Source organism: Onychomys torridus, chromosome 4, assembly GCF_903995425.1.
Source record: "Onychomys torridus chromosome 4, mOncTor1.1, whole genome shotgun sequence".
NCBI classification, from domain to species: Eukaryota; Metazoa; Chordata; class Mammalia; order Rodentia; family Cricetidae; genus Onychomys; species Onychomys torridus.
The window spans coordinates 48,168,011-48,184,460 of record NC_050446.1 but is presented as its reverse complement, the minus strand read 5'-3'; the positions used below and the strand labels follow the sequence as shown (position 1 = coordinate 48,184,460).

General features: G+C 46.4%; 1 protein-coding gene across 3 annotated transcripts in view; it reads left to right on the top strand.

The window, feature by feature from the left end:
- The window catches only part of Slc25a12 (solute carrier family 25 member 12), an 85,498-nt gene extending 73,277 nt beyond the window's left edge, over positions 1–12,221 (top strand). For all 3 annotated transcript variants that reach the window (XM_036183588.1, XM_036183590.1, XM_036183589.1), the window contains 5 exons: positions 3,324–3,464; positions 5,418–5,556; positions 9,717–9,875; positions 9,975–10,065; positions 11,207–12,221. In XM_036183588.1, the coding sequence (XP_036039481.1) occupies positions 3,324–3,464; positions 5,418–5,556; positions 9,717–9,875; positions 9,975–10,065; positions 11,207–11,405 (729 nt within the window). In that variant the 3' untranslated portion in view covers positions 11,406–12,221. The remainder of the gene's footprint in view (positions 1–3,323; positions 3,465–5,417; positions 5,557–9,716; positions 9,876–9,974; positions 10,066–11,206) is intronic.
- The last annotated feature ends 4,229 nt before the right edge of the window (positions 12,222–16,450 follow it).

The window sequence follows — 16,450 nt, the reverse complement described above, 5'->3', positions numbered from 1 at the left end:
ATAGAGCCCCAAGGAGCCTCCCGTCTCTGCCTGCTGCAGTGTCGGGACTCCAGCTATACAACCAAACCTGACTTTTTATACGGGTGCTGGGCGCTTAAACTCACGCCTTCATGTTTGCGGAGCAAGCATTCTTACCCACTAAGCCTTTCTAGCTCCGTCTGATATCTTATAATTTCTAAAAGGTTTCAGTGTTCCTAGATAATAATTTGCCTACATGAGCCTAGTCCTGTTGTAAAGTTTAAAAATATTAAGTAATTTCAAAAACAGGAACAAGCATTGTTGAACTGATAGAGAAGTTTTATGCTTTCAAATCCAGGGTACATAGGAGTGACCTGCTAGATGTGTGCCTTGCTACGGTGTCACTGTTCATGGTTGTCACATTCCCTTGCTGGGAGATCCATATTGGCAGTCCGCTTCTGTGTTCCAGGGTGTTGTTGGGTGCTCACCTTCAGTGCAGACAACTGTAGTTGGTTTGTTGGTTTGTTTGTTGTTTGTTTGTTTATTCTTTTGCTCTTGGGGGCCACCACCCAGCTCCCAAATAAATCACACGGAGGCTTATTCTTTTTTTTTTTTGTTTTGTTTTGTTTTTAATGAATGCTCAGCCTTAGCTTGGCTTGTTTCTTGCCAGCTTTTCTTAACTAATTATCCCATCTATGCCTCTGGGCTTTTATCTTTCTATATATCTTTCTTTATTTCTTACTCTGTGGCTTGCAGTGTAGCTAGGTGGTTGGTCCCTGGAGTCCTCCTCTCCTCCTCTCCTTGCTTTCTCATCCTCTCTTCTCAGATTTCTCCTCCTATTTATTCTCTCTGCCTGCCAGCCCCACCTGTCCTTTCTCCTCCCTACCCATCGACCATTCAGTTCTTTATTAGACCATCAGGTGTTTTAGACAGACACAGTAACACAGCTTCACAGAGTTAAACAAATGCAACATAAAAATGCAACACATCTTTGCATCATTAAACAAACATTCAACAGTACAAAAGAATATAACACATCTTTAACTAATTTTCCACAACAGACAGCAGTGAATGTGACTGTATGTGGAAAGTGTGTTGCCGGCTCCTTTCCTCAGTTGTACTGAAGAAGGCTTGTTATTTGTACCCCGAGAGATTTGGAGAAGTGTTGAAGGAGTACACAGCTTAGTCAACTAGTCTTCATTTCTAAGAGGATCAGAGGAGAGAAGAGAATCTCAAGAGAAGGGAGCTGGGGGTGGGCAGGCAGGATGTGTAATTCACCAGTGGGTAAAGTGTGAAAAGACAAGCTGGAGGTGGAGGTGTACGTCTTTGATCCCAGCACTCAGGAGGCAGAGGCAGGGAGATCCCTGATTTTGAGGCCAGCCTGGTCTACATAGAGTTCTAAGACAGCCAGGGCTACACAGTGAAAACCTGTCTCAAGAAAAAACAACCAGCCAAACAAACAAACCAACCAAAACCCACGAAAGGACTTTGTGTTTATTTAAACATAATGTTCATATTTAACATTTAGCACCTAAAGACCAGTTCACTGGTGGTGGTAAATCTGGGGGATTATAATAAAAATGTATAGCTCTTTTCTTTTTATCTTAATCTGCCTTAATTTAGAATAGAAAGCATGTTTCCCCAAATACAGTCTTTCCAACCATTATTTAAGAAAGCAATTTCAGGGAAATACTAAACTTTTCAATTGATTTGGTCCTTAATTCTAGCTACAGGAGTAATTACTTGGATTATCATTTGAACATAATTTGTCACCCAGCAATCCTTTTGAAAGTATTGTTTGCTTAGATTGAAACATTGAACAGCTCCCCTGTACCTGCAGTGCAGCAGATTATAAAAGAAACACAGGCAAATCAACATGTCAAATCGGACCAGTCCATCCTCGTTGGGGGACCTACATGCCTGCTAGTGATCTGTGCTGTGTCAAGACAAAGGGGATTAGTTCCCTGGGGCATTCAGGACACTCAGCTGCCCAGAGGAGAAAGGGAATCTGGGGCCGGTGTAGTGTTCAAAGTCATGAGTGTTGAAGGTCAGTCAGATTTACACCAGAGGCATTGATGTGTGGCCCCAGAGTGGTTAGGAGCCTCCCTGCTGTCCTTTGGAAGGAGTCAGGGAGGGTGCTAGGTTCAGGCAGATGTAGAGGAGTATGGGTGGAGCACTGAATGATGTTTGGACACCTGTAAAAGCACCCATCGAGGAGCACACTTCTTATTTTACAGGGATATGCGCTGCGGCTGAGTTACAACTGTGTGGTGATTATGATTATATGAATACCATTACAATTATGAATATTGTATGAATATAGTTTTGATTATAGAATATAAACAGCCTCAATTTAAGACAAACCCACACAAATGAGATTTCTTCGCTTTATGAAGGGAGATAATATATATTTTATTTATTCTTATAGTTATGTGATCGTGCACACATGCTCATCTTCATATTACAGAAACCCAAAAAGGAGCTGTAGCAATTATTTTAAACATTCTTTTTTTCACCCCTCCACTGCTTAGCAGATATCAGATGCAAACACACTCTGATTATTTAAAAATCAAATCTGTCACTCACCACCAGAGTGTGGAATGTGCCTTTGATCTGAGGGTGTTGCACTCTGGGTGACTCAGAGTTCTGTTTCCCTGCTCTGTCTTGAAGATTTTTTTCCCCTTGTTTTGTCTTGAAATGATACTAAGTTTGCCTTCCCAAATTCCTTCCTTTTTGGTGGGTGTTGCTGGGCCAAGGTCAGAGCTCTGTGCATGCTCACATACAGTGTAGAATTTGACCTGGAGCAGATAAATCTGACTCTAAAAGCACCTGTGTGGGGCTAACGTTGTATTCATTTTCTGCAAGTTGGCAGGCTGAAGACAGTGCTCTGTGGAGCATTCCCCTTCACCTAGAGTCCACCACCCCTTATATCTTCATTCGATTTTGTTTTCCAAATTGGGTTTATTGATTTTGCTGTTTTGAATATGCCTGAGGTTATCCTTGAAGGTCAGTTCTTAGAATCGGTCTTGACATTTCAAATAAAAATTAGCCTAAATCCAGCCATGGTGGCTCACATCCGTAATCCCAGCACTCTTCAGGCTGAGGCAGAAGAATTGCTGTGAGTCAGTTCCAGCCCAGTCTGGGCTACAGACTGAGTGAGACCTTGCCTCAGCTAAACATAAGCCTAAAGAGAGATTGACATGAGGGATCTTTGTGACATCTCCATGAGAACTTCTCACACTGAGCACAATGTGGGCCTCTCCTTCCCCAGTGTAAAGTGAAGGAATCTTCTGTGGCTTTTCCTTCCTGGACATCCCCGTCCAGCTCCGATGTGGGAAGAGCTTGTCTGTCTCCCTTGCTTGCAGGCTGGAGGCTCTCAGGTTATCTTCACCAACCCGCTGGAGATAGTGAAGATTCGCCTGCAGGTAGCTGGAGAAATCACCACGGGGCCCAGAGTCAGCGCTCTGAACGTGCTTCAGGACCTGGGGCTTTTTGGGCTGTACAAGGTGGGTTGACTTCTTTGACTAACTGAGGGGAGAAGCTGTGACACACAGAGTGAACAGGAAAGAATGCAGAAGCCAGCTGACACCCGCATCCCCAACATGAAAAGCACTCTTACCCAGCAGAGTGACCTATGGGATAGAAAACCCAAATGAAACCAGTACCCTTGGGTAAAGACAGTAGGATACACACATGAGTGCGCCTGTTGTGTGTGTGTGGGGGGGGGTGTTGTTTGTTTTTTTTTTCCAGAGCTGAGGACTGAATCCAGGGCTTTGGGCTTGCTAGGCAAGCGCTCTACCACTGGGCTAAATCCCCAACTCCCTGTTGTCATTTTTTAGCTCTTATGCATTCAGGACATCTCTTCCATAGAACAGCTGGCTTCAGGCTCTCGACCTTCCTCCCATGGGGCCTTTGAGAAGTTTCTGTGGTACTCTTTGGGTGGGTTTGGGACTGTGCCTACGCTCAGTCTGAATACTTTCTTCTGTTACCAGACCAGGAGGGGTTTCTCTAGTCTCAGTCATCTGACCATGGTTCAAAACAAAACAAAACAAACCCTGATAGCAGAATTGGACAGGATTTGAGTCTTTAAGAAGTTAAGTGGGAGGATTTGTCAATAATGAATTCCATTAAAAAACAACAACAGTTACTGTACTTTCACAAAACGCCAGTCAACAGAGTCCTCCCCTGCAGGTACACTTACCGCCGTCATTACAGATCAGATGTAATGGAGCAGAAGCCAGTATTTCGCCCTAAGTAGGAGAGTATTTCTTTCCTTTCCTTGCCCTGCTAGGAGGGGGATGCAGAAATTTCACCTCTATAGGGGATGGTGTTTCCACAGCATTGAATTTTTTTATGGATCCATAACTGCTGAAATGTGTAAACTTACCTCTGTAACTGCAAATTAGAAATTAGGAATGTCTAGATTAGAGGCATGCCGCCACAGGGTGCTCAGGAGCCCGGCTGCCAGGCACGTCTGTCTTTACAGAATGCCTCTACTCTGCTCCTCTCGCCCACCCTCTGCCGTCTGCCGAGATTCCCTAGGAGAGCAGAATGTATAAATATTGGTTTTGTCTGTATTACCCTGTAAGAGTCCTGGGATGTTTTTGTTGTTATAAAGACAGTCATTGGGGAACCCAGGGCTTGGGTGTAGCATTTGGCTAGTGAGGTAAAGCTTCAGGCCTGGGCTGGCATGGGTCACTGGCACTGCTGAAGAAGGTGTTCACTGCCGCCTCCATGGCCGGGACAGGCTGTCTTGAGTGGAACATGGGAATGAACAGGCGAGGCTTTCGGGTTCTTTTCCCTCTACTTTTCTTAGAATGGGCCCCTTCTCCATTACCTCTGGCATTCTGCCCGGCACTCCCAGGGCTTGGAACTGATTGAGATTGGTTGGGTAATTTGTTGGGTTTTTTGGGGGGGGGGGCATTTGGGATCTCAGTTTAATACCTCTCCTCTTTTCCCTTACACCTCATCCCCACTTAGGCGCCCCCCCCCCCCCCCCAGCAAAGCTGACAGGTCAAGCAACCTGGGGAGTTTGGGACTCCCTATGAATCCTAAGATGTTGCCTCACTTAGTGTACAGAAAGTTCCAGGTACACATGGCCAAGTTACAGAGACATACAGCAGAGTTCCCCTTGGAGTTAATATTGTACTGACTACACTTTTGGTGTGAATACCAGAACTAAATTTTCAAACCTGAAGTCTAGCACTTCTAGAAATGCTAGGAAGTTCTTCGTTGCCAGAGTGCTGCTGGGCTTAGCCTGCAGACCCAGTCTCCCTTTGAAAGGAGAGTGTGCTTTGCACCATGCGTGCTTGCTCTGTTCCTCTGTCCCCCACCTAATCCCCCCACGTCACTCCTAATGCTGTTTGAAGGACATCTCAGCTTGTCACGGGTCTGCTTCCCATGTGGACATTCAAACCCTGTTTACACACTGTTTTGCACTGTTTCCTCACATGTGACAGGGTGCCAAAGCCTGTTTCCTCCGAGACATTCCCTTCTCTGCAATCTATTTTCCTGTGTACGCTCACTGCAAACTCCTTTTGGCTGATGAGAATGGACGCGTGGGAGGCATCAATCTCCTGGCAGCTGGAGCCATAGCAGGTAACTGCAGACCTTTTTGACTCAAAGAATTCTCTTAAGAAGTATGGAGTCTCTGACTTTGCTCTTTAGTTCTGGACGTTATTGTTGGGATCTGACTTAGCTGGATATAGCTGCCTTTTCTCCTTTGTGGGATGTGCTGTGATTCTGATGAGAGTTAATTACATTTGCATAATGTGGATAAACAACTTAATGCAGCTTAGCAACTTGGAGCCAAATTGGATCTGCCCATCTAAATTGGGCTTTCATCATTAACACGGTTCTTAGCTTCCTGGGCTCCTGAAACCTTGGGTGCAGCCAGCTGAGGTGGAGAAGTTCTTGCCAGATCAGTTGCTCTGTTGACCCAGTGCTGATGTGCAGGCCCTGCCTGCCCTTGAACTTGTCCTGTAGGGCAGAGTGCTCCTCTTCCGGCTCAGTTCTCTCTTCTTGTTACCACAGCTCTTCATCAGACCAAAGCAGCGCCCCCGCCCCAAACTGCCCTCCGCCCTCAACTCCGATCTTCTTTCTGACTGTAGTTTGGCTAGGGGTTGCTTGAATTGTTTCCTTCTCTCTAGTAGGCTGAGTGCTTCTGAGGGCCCTGCCTTCCCCCGAGTGTCCAGCATAACAGTAGAGGCTCAGGACGAGGCAAGAGATGACGGATCACATGAAGATCTTCATCTGGTCTAAGACACCAGATTAGGCCCAGAGTCGAGTCCATCAGAAAGAGGAGCTTGGCAGTCAGGAAGGGGTCAAGACGCTCCTGTGTTACAGCAGAGGGGAGGGTTTGAACGTGTGTGTGTGTGTGTGTGTGTGTGTGTGTGTGTGTGTGTGTGTGTGTGTGTGTTCTTACTCTTGAGTTACCAGGGAACAGACTTGGAATAGAAGGGACCAACCAGGCATCCTTAGATGCAGCGACACACTGAAATGACAAGGAAAGAAAAAGGTCCATCTTCCTTCCCCACAGTCAGTAACAAACTGCACAGATCTGCCTTCCACAGCCAGTAATGAACTGCATAGATCTGCCTTCCCACAGTCAGTAACAAACTGCACAGATCTGCCTTCCCATAGCCAGTAACAAACTTCACAGATCTGCCTTCCCACAGCCAGTGATGAACTGCACAGATCTGCCTTCCCATAGCCAGTGATGAACTGCACAGATCTGCCTTCCACACAGTCAGTAACAAACTGCACAGATCTGCCTTCCACACAGTCAGTAACAATCTGCACAGATCTGCCTTCCCACAGCCAGTGATGAACTGCACAGATCTGCCTTCCACACAGCCCACAGTCAGTAACAAACTGCACAGATCTGCCTTCCCACAGCCAGTGATGAACTGCACAGATCTGCCTTCCACAGCCAGTGATGAACTGCACAGATCTGCCTTCCACAGCCAGTGATGAACTGCACAGATCTGCCTTCCACATAGCCAGTGAACTGCACAGATCTGCCTTCCCACAGTCAGTAACAAACTGCACAGATCTGCCTTCCCACAGCCAGTAATGAACTGCACAGATCTGCCTTCCCACAGTCAGTAACGAACTGCACAGATCTGCCTTCCCACAGCCAGTGATGAACTGCACAGATCTGCCTTCCCACAGTCAGTGATGAACTGCACAGATCTGCCTTCCCACAGCCAGTGATGAACTGCACAGATCTGCCTTCCACACAGCCAGTAATGAACTGCACAGATCTGCCTTCCCACAGCCAGTGATGAACTGCACAGATCTGCCTTCCACACAGCCAGTGATGAACCCGCACAGATCTGCCTTCCCACAGCCAGTAATGAACCCGCACAGAACCTAGCATGGCCAGGACTATGCTCCTGGTTCCTGCTTGGGTCTTTTTTTTTTTTTTAATTTATTTTTTATTTTTTTTCTATTTATTGACATGTGGGAAGCAGAGACAGGCAGAGCTCTAGCCTGGTTTACATAGTGACTAGTTCCAGGATAGCCAGAGTTGCATAGTGAGACCCTGTCTCAAAATAAATCAAAATCAAAAAAGGATTAATTTATTTTTATGTGTGTGTTGGCCTGCATGTATGTATCGCACATACATGCCTGTTGCTGGAGAAGGCCAGGAGAGGGCATCAGATCCCCAGGAACTGGAGTTACAGACAGTTGTGTGCTGCCATGTGGGTGCTGAGAATCAAACCCAGGTCCTCTAGGAGAGCAGCCAGTGCTCTTAACCATGGAGCCACCTCCCCAGCCTCCCCGCTTGCCTCTTAATTGCTAGGTTGCCCTCTTCTTCTGTTTGGTGTTTTAGATTAGGAGTCCTGGGTTCTGAGAATATTACAATGAGTACATTGTTCTTGCTTCTGATGACAAGGGACAACTTGCTTTAAAAAATAAACAACAACAACAAACCCCACAAAACCAGGCCTTTGAGCCCTCTTCTGGGGTCCAGCACATGCTTTGGCCTCTGGCATGTGTGATCTTGGTTAGGAGAATGAGAACTCTGGTCAGGCTGGCATAAGTGCCCCGGCTCCTTTCCTGTACTCACCAGACTGTCACGCAGGGGGCAGCATTTTCCCATCCAACTTTTCCTTGTGTTTACCAATCAGCAGCAAAACCAGCCAGGGAAGTCCGTCTACTCGCTCACAGACAGGCATTGCCAGTGGGCGACAGAACCATGTGAGCAGTTCCCAGTCACACCTGCTTCTTTCTTGTAGACATCTGCCGGTTTCTAGAAAGAGGAGAGTTTTTCTAATTATTTTTTTTTTTAAGATGTATTTATTTATCGTGTATACAGTGTTCTGTTTGCATGTATCCCTGTAAGCCAGAAGAGGGCGCCAGATCTCATTATAGATGGTTGTGAGCCACCATGTGGTTGCTGGGAATTGAACTCAGGACCTCTGGAAGAACAGCCAGTGTTCTTAACATCTGAGCCATCTCTCCAGCCCAGTTTTTCTAATTATTACGAGTCAAGCTTTGCTAGCAGGTCCTGAGAGCGTCTGGAGGGCCGCCTCAGAAGGCAGGCAATTTACCTGCTTCTGTCTGAATAGGGTGCTGGGCAGATCTGAGGGGAGTACTGGTATCATTCTCTAAACAGATCCCCTTCAGGGCCACCGGCTCCATTCACTGAGTGACGAGACCGTGATATTTAGGCCAAATTGAATTCCTCCACCCCCCCCCCCCCCCAGGTCATGCTGTTCCTTCAAGGTCTGTTCTGTTTTATGAACTAAAGCTATGCTTGAGAAATGCATCTTCTATGTCCTGCTGCTGCTCTCAGGTGACCCCAGGGAGCTGAGGCACAGGGGAGGAAGAGGAGCCTTTAGCTGCTCATTCCCCTGCTGCTCTTTAACGGATGCCTGACGTGCTTTCACTCAGGTTGTAGTGACTTCTGTCACGTGAGCAGATCTGAAGGGAGGATTCAAATTCAAACTGGCCAGTGCTTGATGCTTTTGACACTCACCCCATAGTGTGTGGTTGGCAAGAATCAGCCAAGACCAGTACGGTTTGGTGCCTCATACATTCTGTGGCTCCTTACGTCCATGTCATCTCATACATTATACATGAAAATACTTTCACCTTATTTAAAGAGGGGAAAATATAAAAAGTAGTTGAAACTGGAAAGGGAGCAAGGGAATTGTCCCATCACTGTTATTGTATCTCTCTCTGCTCATCGTTCGTTGGGATGGTGCAATCAAGAGAGATTTCCTATATTCAGAAAGAAAAACAAAACATTTTCTCCCTGATTCTGCTGAAGCAACTAGCAGGCTCCTCAACGCTCTCTTTTCCACTTATGCCTGGGTGTCTGTTTACTGTAACCTTGGGGTTACAGTTGTGGAATTGTCTGGTTGGATGTATTATGGTGGTAATTTGTGCCCTAACACATACAGCTTGCCTGGAAATCAGAGTGTGGAGCTAGCCACTAGTTAACCGTAGAGGCCAGGCAGTGGTGGCACACCCCTTTAATCTCAGTACTTGGGAGGCACACCCCTTTAATCCCAGCGCTAGGGAGGTGGAGACAGGCAGTGCTCTGGCTGGGCGGAGAGAGGACTAGAAGGCGGGAGGAGACAGGAGCTCAGCCCTTTCAGTCTGACGATTCCTAGAGATAAATTCCAGAGGCTACCTGTGCGGCTTCTCCAATCTCCAGGCAAGCTTTATTTTGTTAGGACACAAACAAAGCATCGCCACCATGTATGACGCCCTTACATGAATGAAATGTGGCTTTCTCCTCAAAGGTGTGCCTGCTGCCTCTCTGGTGACCCCTGCTGATGTGATCAAGACAAGACTGCAAGTGGCCGCCCGGGCTGGCCAGACCACATATAGCGGGGTCATTGACTGTTTCCGGAAGATTCTCCGGGAAGAAGGGCCGTCCGCATTCTGGAAAGGGACCGCAGGTAGATGCTGGGGGTCCTCCAGAGGGGCCGCCCGGCGTTCACGCCCTGCCCCGTCACTCAGCCGCAGGTGCTAAGCCCCTCCCCGCCTGTCTTTTCCAGCTCGTGTCTTCCGGTCTTCCCCTCAGTTTGGAGTTACTCTGGTCACCTATGAACTTCTGCAGCGGTGGTTTTACATTGACTTTGGAGGCCTGTGAGTGCATCTGCTTCCCCTGATAAAGACCCAAACCTGTGCTTGTTCTGGTTACGAAGCCTCGTTGGGAATGCCGAGAAAATGGAGGCAGCAGAGTCCTTTAAAACCATAAACGTTCCCATGTTAGGGTCGGGCCTTATCAGAGTGACTCAGTAGACAGTATTCCACAACTGTTTGGGAACATTTTAGGGAGGCATCGGATTAAAATGCCATGTGAATAAATTTTTTTTTTTTTTTTTTTTTTTTTTTTTTTTTAGTGAGATTATGTCATTATTAGTTGGATTGTTTAATATGGCCTGGAAACAATCCAGTGGGCAGTAGTCACACTCCAGAGATGACAGCTCATCATTCCCCATCCTTTCCTACCTAGATCTTCCTACCGCTAGTTCACACACACGTTTCAAAGGGAAGCCATTGGTGTCAGCCCCAGACTGAGCTGCTCCGAGCTCAGCACTCAGAGCTTACCCTGGGAGAAGAGCAATTGCTTGTTGAGTCTGCGGGGAAGCGGCACCCAAAGCAAGCAAGCAAGCAGTTAGTAGCGGTTGACAGAGGGCCAAGTACCGTTCAGAGTCTTTATCTCTTAAGCCTGGGAGCCTCAGTGGGGAAAGCCGGCGAACCAAGTCCTGGTTCATAGAAAAGAGGCAGGAACAGCAGTTTATCATCCCATTGTACAGATGCTGACATTGGCCTTTCTGTACTCTCAGAGACTGCAGAAGCCAGAACTAAGTCTGTTTCTTATTTAGTGAGAAGCTTCACGAGCCCACTAGTTATGAAGCTCTTAAATTATATCAATTTCTATACCTTTATGATAGATTCCATGCATGTTTCCTGCATACAATTTGAAAATTGAGAGAAGTCTACACATAGCCAGTTTCCCAAAGACTATTAGTAACTGAGTGTATTTATTTCCTCCTGAGTCCCAGAGTCTGCTCATGCATGTGTGTAAGCACCGAAGGTGGGCCATTTGTTTTCTGTATGAGATATGTGAAAGCAATGTTGTGGTGAGGCTAGAAATAACGACAGAAGAGGTGGCATGGGGAGCTGAGAGAGCCTTCTTGGTGGCGTGTGGGTGCCACTGACCGTGCCCAATGTCAGCTGCCTTCACCAGCCCTGAGCTCACTCTCCTTTTTCCTGTCCACAGCAAACCTTCGGGCTCAGACCCAACACCGAAGTCACGCATCGCAGACCTCCCTCCTGCCAACCCTGATCACATTGGTGGCTACAGACTGGCCACAGCCACTTTTGCTGGCATTGAAAACAAGTTTGGCCTTTACCTCCCCAAGTTTAAGTCTCCTAGTGTAGCCGTGGCTCAGCCCAAGGCGGCGACTGCAGCTCAGTGACGTGGAACTGCAGACTGGGGCCCAGGAGAACGGCCGGTACCGTGTCCAGTCAGCTGCATGGTACTGTCTGTGCTGGGGTCAACCACTTTCTGTGCGACCTATACCTGTATTGTTCATAAATTGATCGTATGCCCAGGGGGAACCACAGTGCAGTTCCAAGCTTTAGTCTTATTTGTTGAAATGTTTTCTGAGCCTTGGCATGAATCCCGTGTTCTAGACTCTGCTTCGCAAGCTTGTACCTACAGTGACTGTACATATTGTACATCTTTGTACAGAGACACCTTGGCACCTCATCCCAACAAATCACATTTGTAGAAATGTAACGCAGTTCTGAGTGGCTTGAACTGTACAGAATGTTTTGAAAGTGTTTTATTAAGAATCATGTAAGAATAAATGTACTAAAAGTTAAATTCATTCTCCTCTTGGGGACTTACAGAGAAGTCAAGCTTCAGTGTCGAATGTGTCTGATTTCAGTTTGTTTCCCGCCCTGGAACAGGAAGGTATTTGCTCGTAAAAGGCAGAGCAAAGAGATGCTTTGAAAAGGTGCATGCCCATGGATGCCGGAGGACCAGCTGGTGACTAGCGTGTGCTGGTGTGTTTCCAGTTGTGTGTAGCAGCGTGTAATCTTTCTGACAACCGGAAGTGGCTGCTCGTGTCTTCGAACACGAGGAAACAGGACAGGCTCGCTGGGCTCCCGTAGTTCTCCTTTCCTCCTGTGCAGCGAGGTAAAGGGCCAAGACGTTGAAAGAGTCAAGTCTGGAAGTTTCCCTCCACATGGTATGATACGAATCAAAAATAAACGCACACCAAAATGTCCGCATGGAGTCGGTTTCCTTCCTCAGTCATGGTGCTTTTGTCTGCTTTGCTGACTCCACGTGACCCAGGATTGAGTCTGTGCCCTCCTACCTTAGGAATGTGAACTTTGGAGTGAGGGATAAGGGAAGGAGGAGAGCCCCTAGGTGGTGATCTTGTGGGTCTAGGTCCTCACAGGGAGTCCAGATGGAGCCGACTCCCTCAGAAGGTCTCTCACCTGGGGCCCACTTACTCATTAGCGGTTGCTTCCAAGCTCAGCTATACTTTGCTATGGCTGTTACTTGACCAGTGGCGACATCAGGACTGAGTTACTTTAGCAAAGTGCTCTGGGAAAACGCGGCTGTGGCCATTGACCAGGATGTGAGGATGTATACAGATGTATGTGTGATTAAGGACGAACCTGGAGAAGGACCAGCAAGTCACCCGGTGCCCTGCACAACACTCATCAGCTGGTGGCTCACAGCCCTTATCCACAACTCTGAGCTCTCTTGAAGCCCTGGAAAAGCAGGTGCTCTCTCTCTCTCTCTCTCTGAGACAGGATTTCTTTTTTTTTTTTTTTTTTAAGATTTATTTATTTATTATGTATGGTGTTCTGTTTTCATGTATGCTTGCAGGCCAGAAGAGGGCACCAGATCTCATTATGGATGGTTGTGAGCTACCATGTGGTTGCTGGGAACTGAACTCAGGACCTCTGGAAGAACAGCCAGTGCTCTTAACCGCTGAGCCATCTCCCCAGTCTGAGACAGGATTTCTATGTGTAGTCCTGGCTGTCCTGGAACTGGCTCTGTAGACCAGGGTGGCCTTGAAATCACAGATCCTCCTGCCTCTGCCTACCAAGTGTTAGGACAAAAGGCATGTGCCACCACACTTGACTGAAAGCAGGCTATTTCTAAATGTGTTAGATTCGTCTCTTTAGACCTGAACATACAGGATAATCACTCTCGCTATGCTTGTTAGAACTATACAAGAAGTCCCCGGATATGAAATTACATAAATGTGTGTATAGAGGAAGATGACAGAGGGTCCTCACTGCCTTCTCTCAACCACCACTTCCTGTCACTCCTTGTTGATAGGTTAGAGCCTGAATTTGTGATCCGTTTTCCAGACATCTGCATATGTACATATTTGCATCTTTAAAACCAGAGTTATGCAATGTGTGGGTGATTCTGTGGCTTGCTTTCTTCCTGTGTCTCTGAGATGTTTCCACATCGGCTTATAAAAATGTATCCTGTTTCTGGTAGCTGCATAGTAGTAGTTCACTGTATGGATTATGGAGCCTTTAGTCATTTTATTATTATGAACAACACTGGAGTTTGAGAACATTTTTTGTGTGCATGTCGTGAGCTGCTATTAGTATTTCATCAGGAGAGTACTAAGTCACGAAACAGATGACTTTCATATTCTCTCTGTCCCTGTCCCTGTCTCTCTCTCTCTCTCTCTCTCTCTCTCTCTCTCTCTCTCTCTCTCCTTTTTTTCCAAGACAGGGTTTCTCTGTAGTTTTGGTGCCTTTCCTGGATCTTGCTCTGTAGCCCAGGCTGGCCTTGAACTCACAGAGATTTGCCTGGCTCTGCCTCCTGAGTGCTGGGATTAAAGGCGTGCACCACCACCACCACCACCACCACCACCACCACCACAACCCGGCTGACTTTCCTATTTTTTATACCTCTTGCCACACTGCTCTTCACAAAAGTCTTAGTTCCCTTCTCTCAGGGTGCATAGGCGATCGCCCGTTTTGTAGGCGGGTCATACGCAGTGGTCACTGTTCGGTTTCATTTTTCTAATTCCTAATGGGCTTGAATAAATGTCTTTTTAGTCTATTTGCTTTGGTTTTTTGAGACTCACTCTTGTTACCTCAGAGTCTGGGAACTCCCTATGTAGATCGGGCTAGCTTCAGCAACTTTTTGTCTCCCTTCCCTCCCGGGTGCTGGGATTGCAGGTGTGGGTGGCCCCGTCTGCTGTCTTCTCATTTTTTGCTGGTCATCTGTATATTTTCTTCTTGTGAAATATACAGAATGCATATGAAGCATCTGTATGCACATACACACAGAAACATGTACATGCCTATGTTCAATGGCACCCATGTGGTGGACCAGGACAAGAAATAGAACACACCTAACACCCCAGAAGTTACCCACCCACCCTCTCCACCCTTTCTCCCTTCACCCCATCCCTGCCAACCATTTCCCCATTTCTCTGTAGTGTCACTGCTTATATTTACATCCCTAAATACCATTGTCTCCTTCCCTTTTATATCTGCTATTGTAGTTCAGGCTGGCATCCACTTGTGATGCTCCTGCATCAGCCTCCACAGCACTAAGATTGGAGGTCTGGACACTAAGCCTGGCTTTTATCTTTTATACATTCATATATATATATATATATATATATATATATATATATATAGAGAGAGAGAGAGAGAGAGAGAGAGAGAGAGTGTGTGTGTGTGTGTGTGTGTGTGTGTGTGTGTGTGTTGTGTGTGTGGTGTGTGTGTGTGTGTGTGTCTGTGTGTGTCTGTGTGTGTGTCTGTGTGTGTGTGTGTGTGTCTGTGTGTGTGTGTGTATCTGTGTGTGTGTCTGTGTCTGTGTGTGTGTATCTGTGTGTGTCTGTGTGTGTGTGTGTGTGTGTGTGTGTGTCTGTGTGTGTGTCTGTGTGTGTGTCTGTGTGTGTGTGTCTGTGTGTGTGTGTGTGTGTGTGTGTGTGTGTGTGTGTGTGTGTGTGTGTGTGTGTGTGTGTGTGTGTGTGTGTGTGTGTGTGTATCTGTGTGTGTGTCTGTGTGTGTGTCTGTGTGTGTGTGTGTCTGTGTGTGTATCTGTGTGTGTGTCTGTGTGTGTGTGTGTGTCTGTGTGTGTGTCTGTGTGTGTGTCTGTGTGTGTGTGTGTGTCTGTGTGTGTGTATCTGTGTGTGTCTGTGTGTGTGTGTGTGTGTGTGTGTGTGTGTGTGTGTACCGTGTGCAGGGTGCAGGTGCCATAGCACATGTGGAGGTGAGAGGACAGCGAGGACAGCTATTGAGAATCCGTTCTCTCCCTCTTCCATGTGGGATCTGGAGATCTGAACTCAGGTCGTCAGGCTTGTTCAGCAGGAGCTTTTACCCACTACAGGGTTTATTACTCTTCACTAAGTCCCACCAAACTGTTCCCAAAGATTCTTGTACTAAGTTACGTTCTCCTCAGGTGTTTTGATTTATTTATATTACTACTGTTATTATCATCTTACTGAAAATGGCAAGTAAATATCATGGTAGGGTTTTTTTTTTTAATAATTAATTAATTAGAGACAAAGTCTCACTACATGGACCAGGCTGGCCTTGAACTCTCAGATATCAGCTTGCCTCTGCCTCCTGAGTGCTGGGGTTAAAGGTGTGCACTGCCAGGCCTGGCTGTATAGTGGTTTTAATTAGCCTTCTCCTGACATGTTGCCCACTTGGAGTCCATCTTTGCTGAAAGTATATGTTAAAACCTTTGCCCAGCCTCATGAATTGGCAAGCTGTTATTTTATTTTTCCTTCCTTTTCCTTTAAAGATTTATCCTCTCTCCTGAACAACCTTTGCTGTTTGTGTGTGTGTGTGTGTGTGTGTGTGTGTGTGTGTGTGTGTGTGTGTAAGAGAGAGAGAGAGAGAGAGAGAGAGAGAGCACACATATATGCTGGTGCCCCCAGAGGTTGGAAAGTGTCAGATCTTCTGGAGCTGGAGTTACAGGTGGTTGTGAACTGCCCAACTTGAGTGCTGGGAACCAAACCTGGCTCCTCTATTAAGGCAGAAAGATCTTTTAATTGAGGAACCATCACTCCAGCCCTATGATATCCTTCATCTATTTTGGATACTACTGTGAGTTTGTTTTACATAACGTTTTCCTACTTTGTGCCTTGTCTTTTTATGATGGTTTTGATATATTAACATTTTAATTTTAATATGTTCAAATGTATTGGTATTTTTCTTATGGCTAGCTTATTAAGCATCTCATTTAAACATTATTCTTTTATTGTTCTGGGCATATTGCTCAATGATAGCATGCTTGCCTAGCATTCACAAGACTCTGGGTTCATTCCCCAGAACCACTAACAAACAAAAACAAAAATAAAACTTCTAGGTAAAAATAATGAACAGAGATTTTCTTGTTATACACTTTGGAGTGTTGCCTTTCACACTCAGGTTTCATTCAGTTTGGAACTGCCTTTGTGTCTCTGGCAATGTGGGGTAGATCTTTGTTTTTCTGAATGGCCTGTCATTTCCCAGC